The following is a 21,362-nucleotide window of genomic DNA, read 5'->3' as shown; positions in this document are numbered from 1 at the left end:
TAGAACGCTCTGCACCAGCGGTTCTTAACCTATGACGAACACGGGGCATCACGAAGTGCCCGTCACCGGCAAGTTATTATGGTATCGTTTGAATAAGAAATATTTTATCTCGTATTTATTTATGATAAATCTCTTCTCTAGAAATTTAGAGATCGTCGACGAACAGTCGACGAATATTTTATCGAGAAGATTGAAATTTTGAGTGCAGTCCGAGGAAAGTCGCGATAACGAAAGAATTATTTAACGGAAGCTAGGAAAAGGTTCGGAACCGCTGCTCTGTACAATTGAGAGAACGACAGGAGAGAAAGTTGAGCGAACAGGCATCGTGATTTTAGACGCAACGAAACTCTCGACAAGTCAACAGAACTTTTAGTCGAGGGCACTTTTTACCGAAAAGTGGGCCTCGGTGATAGACGCAAGGAAACGAACTCTCTTTGCTCTCGCTCGCGTTTTTCCTTCCTCTTGCTCGACAGTCTGCTAACGAAAGTTACGAGTTTTGACTGACGCGATTTCAAAAATATCGCTGCGGTCTCGTTCGAAACGGCTACGTAATTCCTCGTTCATTTGATTCACCTCGTCGGCAACTCGTACATTATTTAACCGTTTCATTTCCCCAATGGATCGCAATTCACGCAACGTTGAAATAGTCTGTTTAGCTTCGTCTCGAAGGTGGCTCGCTACTCCCAAGTGGTGCAGCGAACTCGAAAACGCAGCGAAAATATCTCGCGACGAATTGCAGGCGAATCTGTGACGAGAGATTACACCGTTTGCAGTTAGCGTGGATTTCGGTGGAAAGAAAATTGAATATTCCACTCTGGCGCTCGCGAAGCCAAAGTAAACTCTGATATTATTGATTTTCAAACGAACCGCATCTTTCGGTAGCACAAATACCGTCATTAAATTCCGACACGATTCATCGGCAGCAATTGTTGCCCGGAATAATTATTAAATCAGGAATTTTCGAATAAAACCATTCTAGTGAAAATCGCGCGTACCCGCCGAGAAAGAATTTACAAACCGAGTCACGCGCGCATTCCCCTTGTTATTATCGTTATATTTCGCTTGTGATTTCGTTACTCGGTTACGGTTTCAGTCCTCTAGATGCTCGCGTGTGAAGGGATGCGTTGCGGTCCTCGTAGTCCATCTCGTTAATTACAAAGTTCATTACCTCGTCGACGCGATACGACAACCAGGCACACAGTCACATACCCGCACACATAAAGACGTACCCCGACGACAGAGTTGACGGCTAAGCGGAAATATGGCACTCGCAGCTTCGGTTACACCACTGTCTGCGTTTATCCGTGTCATCTTTGGGTAGCCACTAACAATTCCACCTCTATCAACGTTGAAACCATTTCGATCTCCGTAGCTCGCCACAAATCGTAAAAGAAAATAGAATCGCGTTGCTCGTTTTCTGCGCCTCGTTTAAAGAAGCTACACGCACCTATCGCTAGGGGAAAGAGAAACACGAGCAGACGCGAAGAAAATTTCGAAGAGTTGCATTTCCTCTCGCCATACGATCGACCTTTTACGTTTCGCTTCGTCCCTGCTGAAAGACGATGATTCAACGCGTATATCGCGACAAACTGAGAGTTCGGAACGGTGGAAGATAAAAAGAGACAGAGAGATAGTCCTGGAATCAAAGATGGGACTGTCATTGAGGAGGGAAATTGAGTTCGAGCGCTTCGTTAACGAGCTTTTCCTAAACCCGTGTGACGATGCCTGAGCGAAACTTGTCGGCGACGCGCCTTCGAATTTAAGATTCTGGTTCCTTTCACGGAAAACCATATCACCGGGAACGATATTTACAAAGTTTCGCTTGCTCTTCCCAACGACGTCAACCAAACTCGACGAGCCGACCCAACTGACATCCGTTCCGATCCGCCTAATCATTCGCATCCAGCAAACAGTAACTGTTAAGCGGGGAAAAACAGCTGCCGGCAGTATAGCGGAACAATTATCAGCGGCCAGGGTGGAAACGTAATTGGCAAACGCGACGGGATTCAGTGCGACGTCGCGGAATTACGAGCTATCCAGCTTATACGCGTCGGCTACACCGCATCATTATCTCGTTCCGTGGAGTGTGCGCGCTCATCTCGTCGGTTCTGTGCAAACTATGTCGCGAGTATGCGCGCGGAAAACACGACCCTTGACAAATTCGTAAACATCGGAACCCTTGTACGACGTAACAGGTAACAGCGACAGAGGGACTAACAGAGACGCGAGCGTTTCTCGAATTTGAAAAGAAATTGGAGGCGAAGATACGAGGCAGGGCAACGGATGGAGGACGAAGAAGTACATCTCGTATTTATTCGATCACGGTTGTTTCAACCACCTCCTCTGTCTTCGTCCCTCGACGATCCCGGTTTCATCACCTCTGGATATTTTTCGCCCGAGCGAAATTACTTTTCATCGCGTCAACGTGTCGCGTATTTTCCACCTCTTTAGTTATTCATGGTGGCTCTCTTTCCTCGATCAGCCACCCATTCTTCTTCTTCTTCTTTCTCTTCGTTACTCCTCTTCCGTATCGTTCTCAACGGATCGATCTATCGGGTAGAACGCGAACAACAGAGTCTGTATCCTATTAACATCGTTGTTTATCGAACGATGGAAAAACGAGTGGGATACCGTCAGTACACCTTCTTAGGAATGTCCGATTGCACGTGGTCGAGGATAGCTGCAGGAAATCGAATAGACTATTGTTCGGAAATCGTTTCGCTAATTCGCGATGCGCTTATTGTTGCGCGGTTAAGTCGCGGCTGCCTCGGTAACCTCGATTCACCCGCGTCTCAACGAACAAAAGGACAGGAACTTTGTGTATCAGGCTGGAAGCAATAGGCGCGAAACTCGCGATCCATGACCAAAGCGTGTTAATCGGACCGCCTGGGAGCATCGTGAAAGCGAGGAATTCGAGGGAGTTGCACGTCGAGTATCCCTTAACGTTTCATGCATAGTAGACGAGGAAAGTCATTCTCCTAGTCATTCGTTTGCGGCCTCGAAAAGAGCAGGGAAAGGGAGGTAATAAAAACGAGCGAAAGAAACTGTGTCGCGGATGAAGACGTCATTCTACGCGATCGCTCGAACCCGTGACTATATGTTCGAACATGTTGAAACGTGAGTGACGTTCGAGTTGCTTCGCGCATATGTCGCTGCTGCTTTAGAGATCTCAGTCCCCTACAATCTTCATTGTCTGGCGAAACGTCGATTTGAATAGGAACGTAGAAGCGCGTCGATTGTCTGATCTCGTTAACGTGTCTAGTGGATAACGACGGTAGCACTTTGATTAGCTGCAATTTCCAGCCTGCGAAGGATCTGCAGGTTTTTACAGGGACAATGTTTTTTCGACTTTCCAATAGGATGGCGTGAGCAACTTTTAGGCACGCGATCGCCTTCATAACGTGTACTTCTGTGTTATTTGGTAAAGTCATCGATCCCAAAGTCTGCCGAGTATAGATATCGTCCGAGTTGGCTGGAATCGAAGGCATCGAAGCCACGAGGGTGATCGAAAGCGTAGGTAAGATTGGAGCAGAGCGCGCCGCGTCCGGTTGATCCGTAGTCGAATCTGAAGCACCGTTCGTAAACACGGAACGGGGCATCGGGTAGTCGAGCCGAAGGATGGCCCAGTGAACGACGAATAGCGGCGTTTGTAACAACCGAATGTAATAATAATAAAAAAAAAAGAAAATATGAAACAGACAAGTAAAAATTAAAAATTAAAAAAAAAACAGAAAAACAATAAAAAAAAAGCAGTATGATAAGGAAAAGTGTAAGAAGCGGATGAAAGAAGGAGATCGATGTTGTATTGAGAGACGAAATGACGTGTGTGTTCCAGCAGCATCCGAACGCGACGAACAGTAGCGAGACGAGCGTGGGTGGCGTGTCGGGTGCATGCGGAAGCAGCGGCATACCGGCGGGTGGAGAGGCCGGGTGCAGCAGCAGAGGTGGCAGCAGCAGTGGTGCCGGTGGCACGGCCGGACAGGGCTGCGAGCAGGCAGCCCTCGGTGGCTCCTCGTCTCATTCCAGGGAGAGCCACGCCAAGTTCAGGCACGGCTTGCTACAGCTTATGATCCACACGATCGATCCGCTCCACGACGGTCAGTCCCGCGCCGGTATACCAACTCCACACTCTATCACTCTCGCTTGCCGCTTTGCCTTAGCGCTGACAGCACGCTCTTAGCTGGTAGTCGTTATATTTTAGCCATAGTTTTCTTTCTTTTTAGACGTCCTACGATCGAACAATCGGACCGTACTCTCGCGGCCAAGACTTTTAAGCGGAATCCGGTAGAGAAACCGGTAGTCGCGTAATCGAAACGACGTCGTTTTACGTTTTACGAGTTTCGATGAGATTCGGGTAATTTTCCTGGCACGAACGTCGTAAACGCTCGCCAGTCGTCTGGTTTCGCGGCGATGGAAATCCGTGGCTGAAACATCGCGACGAACCGCAAACCTTCGGAGAGCTCTGGCGGATAAAGTGCTTTTAAACGTAGAGTCACGGGTACGCTTACGAAGACCTCCGGGACGGCATTCTTTCAGCCTCTTTCCTTCTTTCTATCGACAAGCAGGTGAAGCCTGTAATCCTTAAACCGGAGTGTAACGCATCGGAGAACGTTTCTTTCGGTCACGAAACATCGAAACGTGATTCGGAAAATATCGAAATATGTAGAGTTCCACGGTAGTGTCTGTAATTGTAGAGGTAGTTCCGTGTCATCGAACGGTTTCCCAAACTAACTTCGTTAATTAACTGGCAGCCGTATGGATGAATATCATTAAGCGATGCTCGAACGAATTTTAAAATCCCAATTGAAATATATTCAAATCCGAAGCAAGTCGTTCCAGAGGCTCTGCGGTCGTAACTCGTTTAACCTACATACAGATGCCATTCTATTTTTCTCTCTCGTCGCCGACTCCCGAACATCTTTACGTTCCGTGAAAAACATTTCCTTTTTTTTTCTTTTCTTTGCCATTCCTCCATCTACGGTCTACGGTTTGGGAAACACGCGGGAAATCGAATAGTAGCATTTGCGTAATTGTCCATCTAGCTGTACTGGTTTGTTGCATGACCGATCACTGTGTGCCGTTGCGTCGGACCAAGTAATTAAACGTTGCGAGTACTCGACGATAACGAGCTCACGAGAAGTTCAATGTCGTGCACGTTGTGCCTAGGAGCCTGCGTACGATACAACCATTGGATGCACGTATCACTTAGAGATCAGTAGAACGACTGCCGTCACGATCAGACGTTACTCGTTACGCGATCGTCGAATAATCTTCGCGGCGAAGCGATGCAACCAACGTGGCGTTTTCTCTTTTTGCTATTGGATCGCCAAAAACCTTGAGACGGAATAACACCTATGACACTGTAGTAGATACGCATCTATCAGCGTATCGACTAGCGATCGGGACAACAGATTAAACGCTAATGCGACGTTTCGACGATGACTGGTAAATAAATGAGAAAACGTGCTCGTTACTCCGGCCCTCTGTCCTTTGTACGTATTTATAGAGCGTGGCCTCATCGCGGGAAAAAATCCAATCCAGGATACTATTTTTCATTGCGCCGTCCATGTTTCACGCTGTACGTATAATAACGACAGATAAAACGGTAAACGTCGTTCCGAGAATCGAACTGTGTATTTTTTCGCGACTGATTCGGAATCTCACGGGCGAAAGGTAATTACCGTTGTGATTCCGCGTATCGCATTCTCGTGACGTTTCTAACCTCCTCCTCCTCCCCCCAAACTGGCATTCTTTTTTCTCGCTCGTAGATCGGTACAGATCGGAGAGATTAGGGCAGCCGATTGACCTAGAAATTAGGAGGGAAATACGAGCCGTTCGTCGGAAAAGCCTCTGTAAACGTTCTCGCAACAAGTTTGACAAAGACAGTCCGGTTTCGTTTATCGTCGATATAAAAGGGGCGATCGTGTTCCTGACATCTCGCGAAACGAACATCGTAAATTCCTTTACAGTCATCTCGCGTGAAATTCCGATCGATCGATCGATAGCTCTCCGCCACCGTGGCGAATAATCGTTACGCCTGGCCGCTCGGCTCCGCTTCGCTCCGCGTGTCGGAGGACGGATCGCGTGCATTTTCGGCCGCGAGCCAGCCGATGAAATTTGTACGAGTGTCTGGACGGGCGTTTGTTAATCGGCGAACGTAACAAAACTGGAGTGAGAGAAAGATCGCGGTTGGCGTGATCGATAGGAATCTGAATCCAGAAGGTAACTCCCCGATAATCTCGACGTTGAAATTGATTTTCGGCCCGTGCACCTATGTGTACCGGAGTCGCTTATATAAATGGGTCAGGTCACGCGCGTATGGAAAGAAAAGGGCGATCATCAATTAGACGACTCTTTCGCGTGGATCCTCGGATGGCCTCGTTGTAACTTAACAGTGGCCGCGCGTATATAACGTTCGAGAACTCCGCACATAGGATCGTTCTCTCTAACAGACGATGCTCTCGTCGATGTTGCTGAAAATTATGGTAGTTAACCTAGCTTAAGAGTAAGAGATCGAGACACTCGTTATCGCGAACGTAATTTAAGCGATAATTCCTCGCCACAGCTTTATTCCACAATCTCGTGTAAACCTGTCGATCATCGCTATATATCTTTGTATTTTCGTTCTCCATTTCTGCTCTCTTCTCTTTATCTTCCGCCGATCGAGCGAACACGCCCACGAAAGGACGTCGTTAATCTCGATCGCGTGCCAAACGCCCGATACACGATTTCCCTTCGATATTCCAGTCGGTGCGTACGAGTACCGACGAACACGCGTTCTTCCATGACGCGTTTGAGAAACAGCCACCTACTTCTCTTCGTCCCTGTTTCGCTCCCTGGTTCGATCCTGCGTTCTTTCCTTCCTTTTTCTATCGATTTTCCACTCGCGAGTTACTGAAGCACAAGGAAAAAGGGAAGCAACGGCAATGGCAACGACGACGACGAGAATGAGAACTGCGAGTGTTTTGTGGGAACAGAGGAAAAGCCGGATGGTTGGCTTCGAATGAATTTGCGGGACGCGTTTTGAGCATGTATCTCTGAGTAGCGGTGAGTGGCGAGTATGTATCGGGACCCTGACCTAGAAAGCGGCGCGTATCGATCGTAACTAGCGAATCCACACTTGGGGCTCGCCTTCCTTTTCCCTTCCTTTAGCTACGGGCCTTTAACGTCATCCAGACATCACCTTGCACCGCTACACCAGATAATATTCAAGACGAGTAACTATCCTTCCTGAAGGATTCCACTCTCCGCTCTACTCTTTCCCGCTCGCGGAAATACTTTAAACCTCGTTTGCTCGACTCGTGGCCGAGCCCTTCGTTCCTAAACGAGCGCGATTTCGTTCAACGACGCGGCGATACCGCGTCCCACCTATCAGATATCCGAAGTGCCTACACGGTTTCGCTTTATCGAGTTTCTTCCCGAGTGTCCTCGAGCGATACGATTTCTTTCTTAAGAGCGACATTTTCCAAAACAAGTTGGGAACTCGAAAGAGGATGGAACGGTAGATCGTGCGACGTGTTTTTATAGACTTCGCGTTCGCCTGGCGTGAACGAGAGCGAAGATGTGGAAATCTGTTCTGTCGTCGTTAAACGATCTCATAGCAATACGGAAAATGCACCGAAATAGCAGCGATAGTTTTAGTAAATTGACAGGTCGGGCCATCTATAACGAGGCTCGTTCCCAGGTACGTATTTAACGTGCAGAGCTAGTCGTCGCGTTTGAGTGGTTTTCTCCGAAGTAGCACTCTTCGTACGTCACTCGTCGTCGTTGCCGTCGTCCACATCGACATCTACATCCGCTTCGAATCTCGTCCCAATTGAACGCGTTATTTATAATGAACGTGGCGCAAGCACGTTCGTTAGGTTTTTTAATAACTTGCAGAGAATACGAGGCAGATGAGCGGCATCGTGGCGAAAGGCCAATCGAAATCCCCTGTGACGTTTCTATATAGCTCGGAGTCATTTTATCGAAAATCCTCATCCTCCCATCGCTCGCGTTCCCCGAGGTGCAGTCACGATTACCCATCTCCGTTAGGAACGATATTAACAAATTGGACCGCGTTGCTTTAATCCCTCTGCCCGTCTTTATTTTCGAACTCGTCTCCCGTGGTTAACGTCTCCTCACACTCTAGCTTAATTTCCGTGGTACTCTCGGTTTATAGTTTATAGTCTTCGTTCTATTTACAGAAGAACGTTTCTCCAGTTTGTCCTAAATGTCAGCCTCGTCCTCCATCTCTCGTTCGCGTTCCTCCCTGATCCTGCCTGATATATAAAAAAAAAAAAAAGAAAAAAATAAAATACAAAAAAGAAACCTGAAAGTAGGTACGCGCTCGTATCTGTGTGCCGGAGAAATTAGAAGGAAGAATCACGGAAGAATTACATGGGCTGAGGTATCCCCTGTTCGATATCGAAAGTCGAGCGAAGAAATCGAGGACTCGGTGACCTTCGCAGATGGAGGTTGAGCCAACCACGAGTCATCAATCACGTCAGCTTTTGCATTACAATTATCCGTTAGCCGCGTCTAATCCTTTACACGCAAGAACCCGTGCGAGAATCCGACACCGTTGAAAAGGGCTCGAGCGAACGATATCGATCGAAGCTTCCCGTAGCTTCGATGTTACGCTACTTTTCGCTGGAATATCACGTGTATCTCGTGCATCTCTTATCTCGTATTCGGTGGATAATATTTAACCAATATCGCGCTATCTCGAGTTGCGAGCAGTTTGCCGCACAATATCTTCCAGGTACTCCGATGAGAGTTAAAATTGGATTTCGTAGTTGTTTTTTTCACCTTGAACACCTTCTACAGCGCACGCATACAACTTTCCGCGTGGAAATTATAGCTTCCTTTTCTCTCGCCGTTGTACCCTTCGCAGAAACCAATTTTCGCAGCTGTAAACGAAAGCCGAGGGAAAATTGGTATGACGATACTCGAAGCTGGGCTTAATTTTCTGGATAATTTGCCGAACGACACCGGAAGACAACGGAACTCGTTATCTTCCAACGTTGGCCGTTCTGGATTTAATGGCAGATTAGCAGCCGAGACAAGGCAAAGTTATTGAAACGTACGCCACGCCGTCGAGAAACGACGATCGCTCTTTTCATCGGATCTCGTATCGCTGCCTCGTTAACGTACTTAATGGTCCTCGATCTGGCAGTCGTTCCGCCGTACCGAACATACGATACAAACTTATTCGGAGGAGAACGGGACGTTCGAAGGATGCCGTCGCGTCTTCTACCGTCTCTTCTCGGGGCTATCGATGCAACTTGTTTTTCTCGCTAAACTTTCCACTTTCCTCCCTTAGTTTCTTCTACGCGTCTCTTTCACTCGTATTACGGCTCTCTCTGCCGTCACATCGGGAAACCAAGAAGAACAGAAAAGAAAAGAAAACGAGTACAATGAAATTCTTGCTCGGTTCGGATGAAATTGTCTCCGTAGCTACGAGATGGAGAAAGTCGCGCTACCTTGTCCTTCTTCGTCGCTGACCTTCCGCTACGCGACGAACGCTATCTCGCCATTCGACGAACGCGAAGATATTCGTTTTATCTAGGAGACGGGTTTATGGCTGCGCGAAGGACACCGATCTATATCTCCGTTCTTAACGATCGCTTCATCCAACGTCCTTTCTCCGTACGCCTATTATACACAGGCCATTTCGGTGTTTCACGAGCGAAAGCACTTGTTTGCTTTCCAACCGATCGGTCCGCGCTCGATCAAATGCCTGTCTCGTGTCCTCCTTCGCCAATTGCCAGTTGGAAAAGCGGCGCTGCTCCGCTTCGATTTAATTGTCCTCAAAACCGAAACGCGTCCGCTAACAAACCTAGGCTGATCGAGCTTTGTAGGTTAATAGGTAGCACTTGGGCCGACCCGCACGGGATTATTCTACTTGATTCGTCGTTCCTCCCTTCTCTCTCTCTCTCTCTCTCTCTTTGCCTCTTCTTTTGTCTCGCTCGAAAATTTCCATCGCCGGTCGGAGAACGCGAATATCCCGCTGTTTCTTCGCGTCTTAATTTGTCCACAATAAAGAAATTAACAAGATTCTACCACTCCGATATTTGTTAACGCTCTTTTGTTCGCGATACTCGCTCTTTCACAAGGCTTCTTTTCTCCTGATTCGTATCGCCAACCATTAACTGTAATTTATCAAATGCAGCGACGTTGATTTCTTTCTCTAATCGTTGCTCTTCCTTTAAACGATTTCTCTTCCTCTCTTTTCTTTCTTTCTATTTTTACCGCGTCTTTGTACTTTTTCTACGCGAACGATTATACCGCTCGAGGAAGGTAGAAAACGCAAAGGGTAAACAAAATTATCGAAGCTTAACTGCTCGAAACCCGATAGGCACGTCCTTCTTCCTTTCTCTCGCTCTCCATCGCGGACGAATCCCTCCCTTTCGCGTATTCTTCTACCTTATACTTTTCCATCTGGCTCGAGGCGACCCAAGGGTCGATACTTTCATCGCGGTCCGACTTCTCGCCGACGGCTCTACGCCTTTATTTTCTCGCCACGTTTCCAGTTTCGAGAACGAAGGCCACTCGTTACAGCCTTTTTCCTCCTTTGACCCAGTACCATTGGCACGGGCACACGCGATTGGTCCAAGCTAATCGCCGAATTACCGTCTTCTTCCTTTTCCTCGCGGCCTTTTCTTCGCGTACGAGTCTCTCCGCTTTTGTCGCTTTTCACCTTTCATCGAAAGCAATCAAAGCCTCGCAATATTTCATGCGTTCGTTTTAGTCCTCGACTCGAGAGCGAAATTGCCACTAAAGGGGAACTTGGAGCGAGTCGGTAATTAACGGAAGAACGTTCGGTTTAATGCCTCGTATGAAAGACGATATGAACGATCGAATTGCTCGCACGAAACGTTCCTCCGCGCGGTATCAGATTATAGTTATTGCAAAACCTATCCGTCACCGCGTTCAACGTCGCTTGACGTTCAAATATTTAAAGGAACGCGTTAAGCAAAGTTTCTCTTCTGTTGTTTACCCGCGGTCGGGTTAATCGATAAACACGACTAATGATGTATCTTAAAAAAAGAAACTCTTAGAGGCGGCTGGCGTACAACGTATTTTACGTATATAGAAGGAAGACGAGACAAGGAGCGAGAAAATGAGGAAAAAAAGGGAGAAGAAAGGGGAGGGGGAACAAAGGTGAAAGAGAAACGAGATAAATAGGAAACGAGGTAGCCTCCGGCTAGACACATACTTTCGTATCGCGCACACTTTTCAGTGTTCTTCTCGCCATTCTTGCCCGACCCGTTCAGTTTCTTCTTTGACCTAGTATCGTGCGAATAAGCGCAGAATCGGCTCGCATCGTGGCAACGAGCTAGCCTCGGTAACGAACGAATTTCGAGTGCCTCGTGTCGGTTGTTTCCTCGCTACTTTACCTATTTAAAGACGAATCGCGATGCTCGGCCCTGATTATCGCGGTTACAAGGTTAAATTAAGAGGCAGGAATTACACTGGAGATGGTGCTTCGAGGTCGAGAATCGTGGGAATTTACTTGCGAGGGAGCGGGAAAATATTTGACGACTCAGAGGCTGCGTATTCCGTCCGTGGGATGAAAAGATAACAGTAATTTATACGCCGAGTGGGATTCTTGCCCGTTTGAAATTCTTCTGCTTGCACGTCATACCGGAGTATCGCGAAAGCGCCATTTCAATGGGAATATTACACGATGCAAATACTTGCGTCACTGTAGAGACGTAAAGCCCGCTTCTGAATCGCCATTCCATTTTTTTTTTTTTTTTTTACCAATTTATTTCAACGAATAAACAGGGAGGACGAGCGGATCTTGCAGTAATATTTCACGGCACGTGTCTAGTGTCTGTGAGAATTTTCTATGTCTCTAGTCGACATTTTCGTCGCGATAACGAGACGGAAGTTCCGGATGATTCGAACGTCGGATTCGCTTCTTGCCTGTTCGCTGTTAATTAACGTCATCCCCGGAAGACGAAAGAAACTCGCGGCGCAGAAATTGGTTTTCGCCTTGTCGAATCCTCGCGACTCGCTAAAATCAGAACGGACGTTTTCTTGAAAAGCGGCGATCGCTTTATCGTTTGCGAAGATAAAAAGGACACGCCATTTGGCGAAGGTAGCTTGTAACGCGATGGTTTAAACGTGTTTTTACCGAGCATGACGACTCAACACGAATCGTAAATGAATTTCACTGGCTCGACCGTTAATCCGCTCGCTGTAATTTTCTTAAACACGATTGACCGACCGATCTACTCACGCGCGATAGCATTCCACTCGGATAATCCAATTGCGTGACGATCGCGCGAGTTAAACTTATTATACGAGCGCGACAAACGGCTTCAAGTCTCGACAAAGTACGTCGTGAAATTCGTTAGTGGCATTTCCTCAACGTTGCCTTTTCTACGCGAGCTACGGGGAATTCCATAAACGCAGATTCTTACGCGCAAATGGCTTTACAGCGATTCGTGGAGCAACGTATTTGCAGATCGTTAACAGTTAAGGTCGGTAGGCTGGCGAAATAGACCAGAAAACGGTAACTGTTACGTAACGCAAGGTTGTTTTAGGTAATCGGGCGAAGTAGAACGTAGCAAGGAAGCGCACGAAAACGCCTTTGAATGACTCTTGCTTATAATTATTTCGTAGTTTCAGCTTTAGCTAGATTTTAAATGCACGCTTAAATGGAACCTATGTACGTATATCCACGATACCTACGGCAAATTTCCAACATCGCCCTTACGATGTCCGATGCACGGATCCCGTTCGACGTTGGAATTTAGTTGCGTGGGTCGTGGAAAAAGTTTCCTGCTTGCGAGTTGCACTCTGTAGCATCGTAAATACTGGTCATGGGCGTCGATCATTTTGTTACTCCAACTAACGTCGTAAATATCCTGTTTGTATCGGCTCGTTTAAACCGTAGAATAAAACGATTGTTCTTTTACGAACGAGAATATTCCGCGGAGTATGCCGATTCCGAGCGGAAGTAAAAACATCGTATTTCTATGTAGCCGATACTCTGAAAACTCTACTACGTAGAATTAGTCGTAACTCGATCTCGTGTGTAAATAATCGTATAGAGAGAGAAACGCTTGCCGGTATACCATCGATGCCTGTGACGCCAGTTTCATAGACGATCAAAGTTGCTAGAATAGATTGAGAAGCAAAGCGTTTGATCGTAGCGCGTGACTCGATGTTTTTCCTCGTTAACCTGCATCTCTGGTGCTGTTCAGGCAAAGTGGACGAGAAAGCGACGCAATTGCACGCGATAGCTTCGCTAAAGGTGCTACTGGATGCCACCAGGCCGCACAACGGCGCTGCTACGTCGACCGCCGCCCATTATTCCGGTGCCTCGTCGAGAGAGACCACTCTGCAGCTGCAGCAAGGCTCCCAGGGCACCACCACGACCACCACTACGACGACGACCACCGCCGGCACCACCGCCGGCATCCAGGAACTTCCCAATGGCGGTATAGCCGCTGGCCTCGATGCGGGGCTCGATTCGGTAATTGTCAAATTCGACGAATGTCTGATCGTTTCCATCTCGTCCTTCCGATTCTTGCGGCCATCCTCGAATTCCCCTAAGTTCGTTTTATTCCCTTTTCCTTCGAGCACGATCGAAACGTCAAAGGACAGTTTCGTATTTCCATCGGAGACTCGAGAGCTTGGGATCTCGGCGCGTGTCCTTATCGACAGCTTACGAATGACGCGCGAAGGTGGTTTAACAACAGCGACGAACGATAGCAGACGCGTTCCTCGTCTGTGCCAAGTGAGAGCCAGCGACGATACCCGCAATGCTGGCGAAACGTCGGGTCGTAATTTCCACGTAGACAGGAGTCGCAGCCGAGAGGCTGGATGGTCCAACGACAGGAACAATGGCCGCGCGACGGCCCGAAAACGTTAATTCGGTCGTGTCCTTCGCGATCCCATTTCCGAGATGGAAAAGTCGACAGAGGCCGAGCGACGTTAACGCGGCAAGAATGCGTGGGGCTTCTTTTTTTTTCGCTCGACGACCCGCGTACGTGAGATGGTAATTTGAATTCGTTCGGTCGGTTGGGAAATTCGCTCGTTTCTGATTTCTAGCTCTCCCTCGGTGGCCGTTTCTAAAATAACGGCAGTAGCTGTCGGCACGATTCGACGACCAGGCCAATTATCGTCCATCGATCGAACCGAAACGAAACGGCCAGTGTATCGCAAATCGACGGACCGTCCGACTTTCGGTACGTCGCGACGTGTCCTTTCTCGTTTCTTTGCGTCTCGTCGCGAAGAAAAAGCAAGCGACTGTGTTCGGCGATCGATTCGCCCGCCAAGACAATCTTTATTAGGTCTGACGCGCGATTAATACCAGTTTGAGAAACGGATAACGGTTGATAAATTGTTATCTATGCGATGGAAATATTTCTCGACTATTTTCCTGTGGCAGATGGTAGCCAGTTCGCGTCGACCGGTTGTCGCTCAACTTGAACGTTCCAGCAGCGATATCGCTGTTCTCATGCCGCTCTTCCCGCGCTATCTGGCATTCCAGCCGCCTGGTTGCGGACAGAGATAGATGCTCGATAATTCGGATGGACGCGATGCGATAGGAAAAATGAACCGAGGAATTCCTTATTTTCCGAGCGGTCGGTCTCTGACAAACGATCGAGCGTCATCTTCTCTCCAACGTGACGGCTAAGGGAGACGCGGTAACGAACACATTTATAGTCGAAAAACATCGGCTGACAATGGCCGAGCGCTCGAGGATTGGGCCGTTCTGTATAGCAAAAGAACATCGGGCTGGAAACAAGGCAATTGCGGAGAGTGGCTGTTTCCCAAGCGAGACCTTCGTTTCCGTGTGATTCGCCGTCAAAGTTGCCGTCCCGATCCAAACGGATTTTTCGACTCAATGTTCTTTGTGACCGTCCTTTGTCGTTCATCGTCGAGACGTTCGCGTCTCCTCTTTGCTCTTGATATTCCGATTGGCGAGAACAAAGTGCCGTGAAACGTCTTGGTCGCGAGGAAAAACGCTTCATTCCGTTTCCATTTTGGAAACTCGCATGGAACGAAGGATGGTTGGCGGTGCTATGGGTTGACTCGAGGAGAAATCGAAACGCGAGCCGATTTTCCGCGACTTAGAAATTGGCAGTGCAAGCTTTCGCCCGATATTAGCTGATGGCGGTGGGGAGCGCGCGCGGATCGCGGGGATTCTCGAACCTCTTTGTCCTAAATGAGTGAGAAGGCCTTTTCATTTTGAATGCACCGCGAATCTGGGTCAATTCTGGCTACACCCGGCGTCGCTACGCTACACATTGCCTATTTCAGTCCCTCTTTTAACTCTCGGATAATCGAAGCAAAGTCACCAGGCAATGGCTTTTCCGCCCGAGTTCCGCATTTTCTAGCAACGCCATGCTTCTTCTCTACAAATTTCGCCCTTCAAGGTCGCTTATCCTTTCGCGATTATTCCCTTCCGTCTCGTCTCCTTTGTCTTCTTCGTTAATCTGTCTTCTTCTTCTTTTACGCGTCTCTCGGCCTCGTGTTCGTCGAATCGCTGAGACGCGCGTACCGGGATCGACTGTTGACGTCGGTGATTCCGTCGGTGGAATAGCCGATTTCTCTCACTACAGCCGAAATCAGCGCACTGCGCTAAATAGTCGCGCGCGATAAAATTATCGCTATACTCGGCGGGAATTAATCGTCGCTGTTGCCTCTCGGTGGCAATTATCAGTGGCGAGACGAGTGCAGCTGGAAAATCCAAACATGAACCGGGCCATTGTGACGCGGTTAGCCGAGAATGGATCTAAGGGATCTGCTTTGTGCCTTTGCCGAGCTACCCGCGGTATTTAGAAGCCTATGTCGCTTCACCGCCCAGCTTCATTGTGTTTTCCAACGATAAACGACGATCGAGTGTATAGCGGATAGGAAAACTCGGCTTCTTTCTTAACTCCATCCGACCGGATACAGCAAACGGATTAAGCGAGCGTGTTAATTAGAGAGAAAATCGAACGCGAAAGAGGTTACCAGAGGGAATTTCGCCTTTAAAAAGAAATTCTTGTTTCAGGGAGAGGAGGATGAACCTCCGGAAGCCTTGGACATGGGCTGGCCCAGCAGTCCCAGGAAAAGACTAACTTACATTTTGGTTGCGCCAATTCTGTTCCCTCTGTGGCTGACGTTACCGGACACAAGGACACCCAGAGGTAAGCCAGCGAAAGATGAAACGACACACTGGATTTCGTGCAGAGTTTCGAACAGAGTCGTTTCCTCCAGATCCTTTAACCTACCGCTGACCCAAGACTTTGTTTCGATTATCGGGAAAGGAGCGTGTATTGTTTCAAACAGCGGGATCAGTGGGACGAAACGAGAACAGCGCGCTGCTGCATCCTCGTTCCGTCCAGAGCCAGTAAATTTTTAGCTTTCAGTTTCATAGAGGAATATCAAAGGCATAGTTTGTTCTACTCCGGTTCGCCATAAAAGACAGTCCTCTCGAGGATCCGTACGAGTTTACGGTTTAACCGTAAGCCAGGGGATTCTTCGCCGAGCAGGCTCCTCTCGTTTCTTTCAATTTTCCAAAAACCTCGTGTGTTATTTTCCAGGGTAAGTAGATTTTCTATCGATTTTTTATTCGTTTATTTATTATCTTTGTATCTGACGGCCATGGATCGTTTGCTGTCGGATGCATCGGTACACGAACCGAAGTATAAAAGAACGACCGCTAACTTTAAGCGACGAGTGTTACGATTTCATGCGAGTTAATACGGATGCTTCAAAGCAGGTTCGCAGCGGAGCAAAGTGTATCGTTGATACGGTCAAAGTTGCCTAAACTAGTCCATAGCATGAAACGATACGTAATCTAATTTAAACAGGACTTAAACGCGACGTGTAATTTAAAAAGTTGAAGATTCTGTGGACAGTCGACGGACCGATCGAGAATTTAAAAAATCTAAGATCAGGTACGATCCTACACCTTATCCTATATCGAGCATATTCAAAGCGTTAAGAGTATTTTCATAGCTATGACAAGTTTCGAGCATCGGCTCGTTAATCTTGGAGGCGACGTATCTTCGAAATTTGTGTCGCACGCTCTCAAAGCAATTTCATGTGATTCGATCGTGCCGGATTCCATAATCGAGATGCGTGTTCGAGATTGCGGTATAACTAGAAACGAGAGAAATATTTTAGAGAATTTTTAAAATTCGTGGCGTGCCTGATATTGAGAGACGGCGATTTTAATGCGTTGTTTTTTTTTCTTTTTTTTTTTTTTTTCTATGGTTAAATACGGTCAGCAAATATCGACAACGCAGAGGAAAGTAATACCTAAACCGGTCGTTGTTTCTCGTTTATGCGGTGGTGCATCATTTATGGAGTAGGCGAAATCAAGTACTGTTTTTCCACGCGTGAAACGCGTAACATGACGTTTCGAGATATTAAACGGCTGCGTGTTTTTGACACTCCATTCGCGAAGTCGGAATAAATCGTTTCGTATATTCCAGGCATCGATTTAAGGACGAGTCGTTGTTAACTTTTTAAATCATCGACCAACGATAAAAGTTTACCGTGTGGAGAAATTTTTGACGTGTATCGGTTTTAATCAAGCGCGTGATCGAACGATCCATTTTCCTCTGTGCATGGCCATCGCGAACGAAAATGTTGCACTGGAAGCGTGTGATACGTTTCTCGTGTCGCGGTATCAGCAAAGCAAAACGCCGCTGAAGCGGAATGATGTAATCTTTGTAGGCGAACGGTTAGTCGATTCACGAGCAAGGAAACTCGCTGCTGGGTCTGTAGAACGTTAGAACGATAACCCAGTGGACCATTCTCCTTGCTCGTCGTTTTTCTTTCTTTTCTTCCTCGGGCATTTGGTTAGGACGTCGAACGAACGTGCTTGCTCGTACGATAATAAAATTTTCCAAAAATAACAAGCGAAACTTTCTTCCGTGCTTGGCGGTGCAACGAATAATCGCAAGCGGATATTTCCGTCCGCGTGCTGCATTATTTAACGCGACCGTTCGATCGCGCGAGCTACGCAGAAATATTCCATTGTCTTCGAAAAACTCTATTCTCCGGCGATTCGGTCGTATTTCACGTTCGACCGGATCCCTGTTATTTTCAACTATTAATCTTTGGTTTCTCTCTTACGACCGAGTTACGTCCCCGACTCTATTGCTTTCTATCGCGTTTTATATTTAATGGCTTTACGTTGGCGGTAAATTTGCATTCGTTGGCCGTTCGCCGTACCCCGTGGGACGTTCGAAGATACGTTTTCACTAGTTTTCGTTGATCGATACCGACGCATTCGTGACGTTTGAACTTTTTCAATGTCGCGTAACGCATAGACTCGCCGAATGGATATCGAGATCGAACGATGCAATTAAACGACGCTGCAAGATGGACGACAGGCGGCACGCGCGTCTGTTATTCAAAACGGTTTCCTGGGCTGCCATCAATCACGGACGTGCTGCATTATCACGGCCTATTAACGGGTCTGCATTTGAACGCGACACAATGCCAACGACGAAAGATGATATTGACACGCTAATTTCGAATCGACGACTGATTGTTACCTCGCGCTGGTATTCAGCCTGCCGCGACGAGCAGTAGCTTTTCATCGTTGTACAAAATTTCGCCGCGGCCTCTCCGTTTCAATTTATGCCCCCGCAGTCGGCAAACGTTCGTTTCTCCGCGATAACTGGCCCGTTCGAAATCGCCACCGAAATAAATCTCGATATATCGTCTCGAACGTTATTTCGTTGTCCCGTGGCTACACGCGACTATAACGAGAAAATAACTTCCTTTAAGAGGGACTGTTAATTCGAGAAATTCACGCCCGAGCTTTATTCCCTGCACGCTTTCTAAATGCCAGCGGTTCGTTTTCTTTCACTCGTTCTCCAGGTATTCGCTACCGATCTTCGTTAGATATAAATTAGACCCGATGATTAATTGGAATCTCAATGTCAGGGTAATAATTAAGGGGCGCTCCGCGAAGGTCCGTTCTTTTTTTTTTTGCAAGCTCGTGAAGAGGGAAAGAGAGCCAAAGTCGAACGCACGAAACGATTCTGTCAGATTTCTCGCGATCAACCTTTTTTCACTGTGATGAATTGTAGCCAGAAATAACAGCACAGGATCTATGTGGGGTACCGAACGAAGGTAACGATGATAAGGATAATAACAATGAGAAATTTTGCCAGCGGATGTTATCTTATCGATCCGACAGATACGTATCAAATTTTGATATCTCAGAGAAAAAGAAAAAAAAGAAAAGAAAGAAATGAGAAAGAAGCAGGAACAATTAAAAAGAAAGGAAGCAAAGGTGAAAGGGTGAAGCAGAGGAATTAACGAGTGACAGAGAAGACAAGGGAAAAGAAAAGAAAAAAAAAAAAGAAAGAAAGAGGGTTCGTAGTACCTTCCTTTGCTAGAAAGAGCGTAGAATCGCGAGTTTGAGTCTCGTTAAGTCGCTTCATTTTTCTTTCACTTCTATCGTTAGAATAAACGATCTGACGGAAAGCTCGTTCTCGCTAGCAATAATATTAATACCGGCAGGAAATGTTTCGATTCTTATCCACCTTAATGCGGTTGCAAAGATTCCAGCTTAGATTTCGATTGTCGCGATACAGAGTCTTGGGCGTGGTACTTTACAAATCGACTCCCTCTCCTTAAACCAACCTCACGAAAGCCTACGCTCTCACGAAAGTTCGCCGCGATATTCTAAATTCGATGTTCGAGCAAACACGCCTCACAAAAAAAAAAAAAAAAAAAAGAAATAAAAGAGAGAACAAGAGAGGGAAAAAGGAGAAACAGCAAACGCGAAGTACTCCGAAGGAAAGAAAGGAGATTCGATTTAAGCAGGATATCCTTTTAACCGGATACGTGGGAAGGGGGAAAGGAGAGCGAGCTGCCACGTTTCCGAGGTCAATTCGTCCGTTTTCTTGCAGGGAAAAAGTTCTTCGCGGTGACGTTCATCGGCTCGATCTTCTGGATCGCAGCGTACTCGTACCTGATGGTCTGGTGGGCGAACGTCGCCGGCGACACGGTTCGCATTCCGCCGGAAGTGATGGGCCTGACGTTCCTCGCTGCCGGCACCAGCATTCCAGACCTCATCACCAGCGTGATCGTCGCGCGAAAAGGATTCGGCGACATGGCCGTCTCCAGCTCCGTTGGCAGCAACATCTTCGACGTGACCGTTGGGTGAGCTCTATATTTTCCATCTTACACCGGATACCAACGTATTTCTCTTCTTTTCTTGTCTCCCTTCGATATCTTCGGGAGCATAGCTACCACCACGCGCGAGACCGTCGAAGCTGGTGCACGGGACACGGATGAACGGAATTGAAAGAAGAGTACGATAGCTTGATTTTCGATCTTAGGGACTCTTGGTCGACTCATCCACGCGTGGCGATTGGTTACGAAAGTAATGCGCACTGTTCGTAACGATGGGTAAGGGAAGCGACACGGGAAATTGCGAGAGACAAATAAACGCGAGAGCTTCGTTTCTTCGGTTCGACTCGACCAGATAATTTATCGATACTTGTTTTGTCTGCAGTCCGATGTAGGTCGCATATGGATTTATACGGCTTGCTCGTAAACGGCCATCGCTCGACGTTATCGAGGACATCGGTTATGGCAATTTTCATGCGGGACACACAATCTGCCACTGACGATAAAGCTCCTGGAAAATCGCGACGCGCTTTACCCAACGTCGATGAAGGAACATCGATTTCCAGCGTTTTTAAAATTCCACGAAAACGATTCGCGGACAAGCTAAATACTATCGGGTTGGCAACTAAGTGATTGCGGATTTTGTCAATACCACCTAATGGCAAAATGCGCAATCACTTAGTTGCCAACCCAATACATATTAACGTCAAGCGTATCGCCAATGAAGATATCGTGTACGCGTTACATCGACGATCGTATTTCCTCTGGCACGAACGTTCCCGTTTGCACACAGAACCGCCAATTGAAATTTAACCGCGTCTATTTCATATCACAATTACGGGAATTTACGTTATAAAGACGGAGATGGGTGGAGATAGATGGTCGGCGCATTATTCTTCAGAAGGCGGTTAAGGCGCGAGTAATAAGATTACGTCACTTTGAGCCAGTGGAATCTCTCGTTAGCCGGTATTCATCTCGGTGAAACACTTTACGACGATCCTCGCCGGGTCTCATACTTGTCTACGATTATTTCAGAGAAATCGAGATCTTAGTTGTATGACGCATTCAAAGACTCAGGAAGAAAGTCAACGTGGAAAATCCTGCGGACATTTGTCGCGTTCATCGTTCTAAACGTTGTGTCGTGATAATATAACGATGATACGATAATACAAAGTACATTAATTATTATTATATATACATACATAGGAGCTATACGCCTTACAGTATACATTGTTTGTTACGATATGAAAAGTAGTCATCTCGAGAGAACG

The 21,362-nt window shown here is 47.2% G+C and overlaps 1 protein-coding gene across 4 annotated transcripts in view; it reads left to right on the top strand.

Moving 5' to 3' along the window:
- Nckx30c (solute carrier family 24 member Nckx30C) overlaps window positions 1-21,362 on the top strand; it is a 52,028-nt gene that overhangs the window by 15,874 nt on the left and 14,792 nt on the right. For 3 of the 4 annotated variants that reach the window (XR_011800170.1, XR_011800169.1, XM_072006194.1), the window contains exons 3-6: window positions 3,836-4,112; window positions 13,200-13,471; window positions 16,001-16,136; window positions 19,869-20,121. Coding sequence is in view for 2 of the 4 variants with exons in the window: in XM_072006194.1 (XP_071862295.1) it covers window positions 3,836-4,112; window positions 13,200-13,471; window positions 16,001-16,136; window positions 19,869-20,121 (938 nt within the window). In the remaining 2 variants the exon portion in view is untranslated. The remainder of the gene's footprint in view (window positions 1-3,835; window positions 4,113-13,199; window positions 13,472-16,000; window positions 16,137-19,868; window positions 20,122-21,362) is intronic. The other variant, XM_072006195.1, reaches the window with a different exon arrangement.

This window comes from Bombus fervidus, chromosome 6 (genome assembly GCF_041682495.2).
Source record: "Bombus fervidus isolate BK054 chromosome 6, iyBomFerv1, whole genome shotgun sequence".
Lineage (NCBI taxonomy): Eukaryota > Metazoa > Arthropoda > Insecta > Hymenoptera > Apidae > Bombus > Bombus fervidus.
The sequence above is the reverse complement of the archived record's forward strand: the minus strand, read 5'-3'. Positions and strand labels throughout refer to the sequence as shown.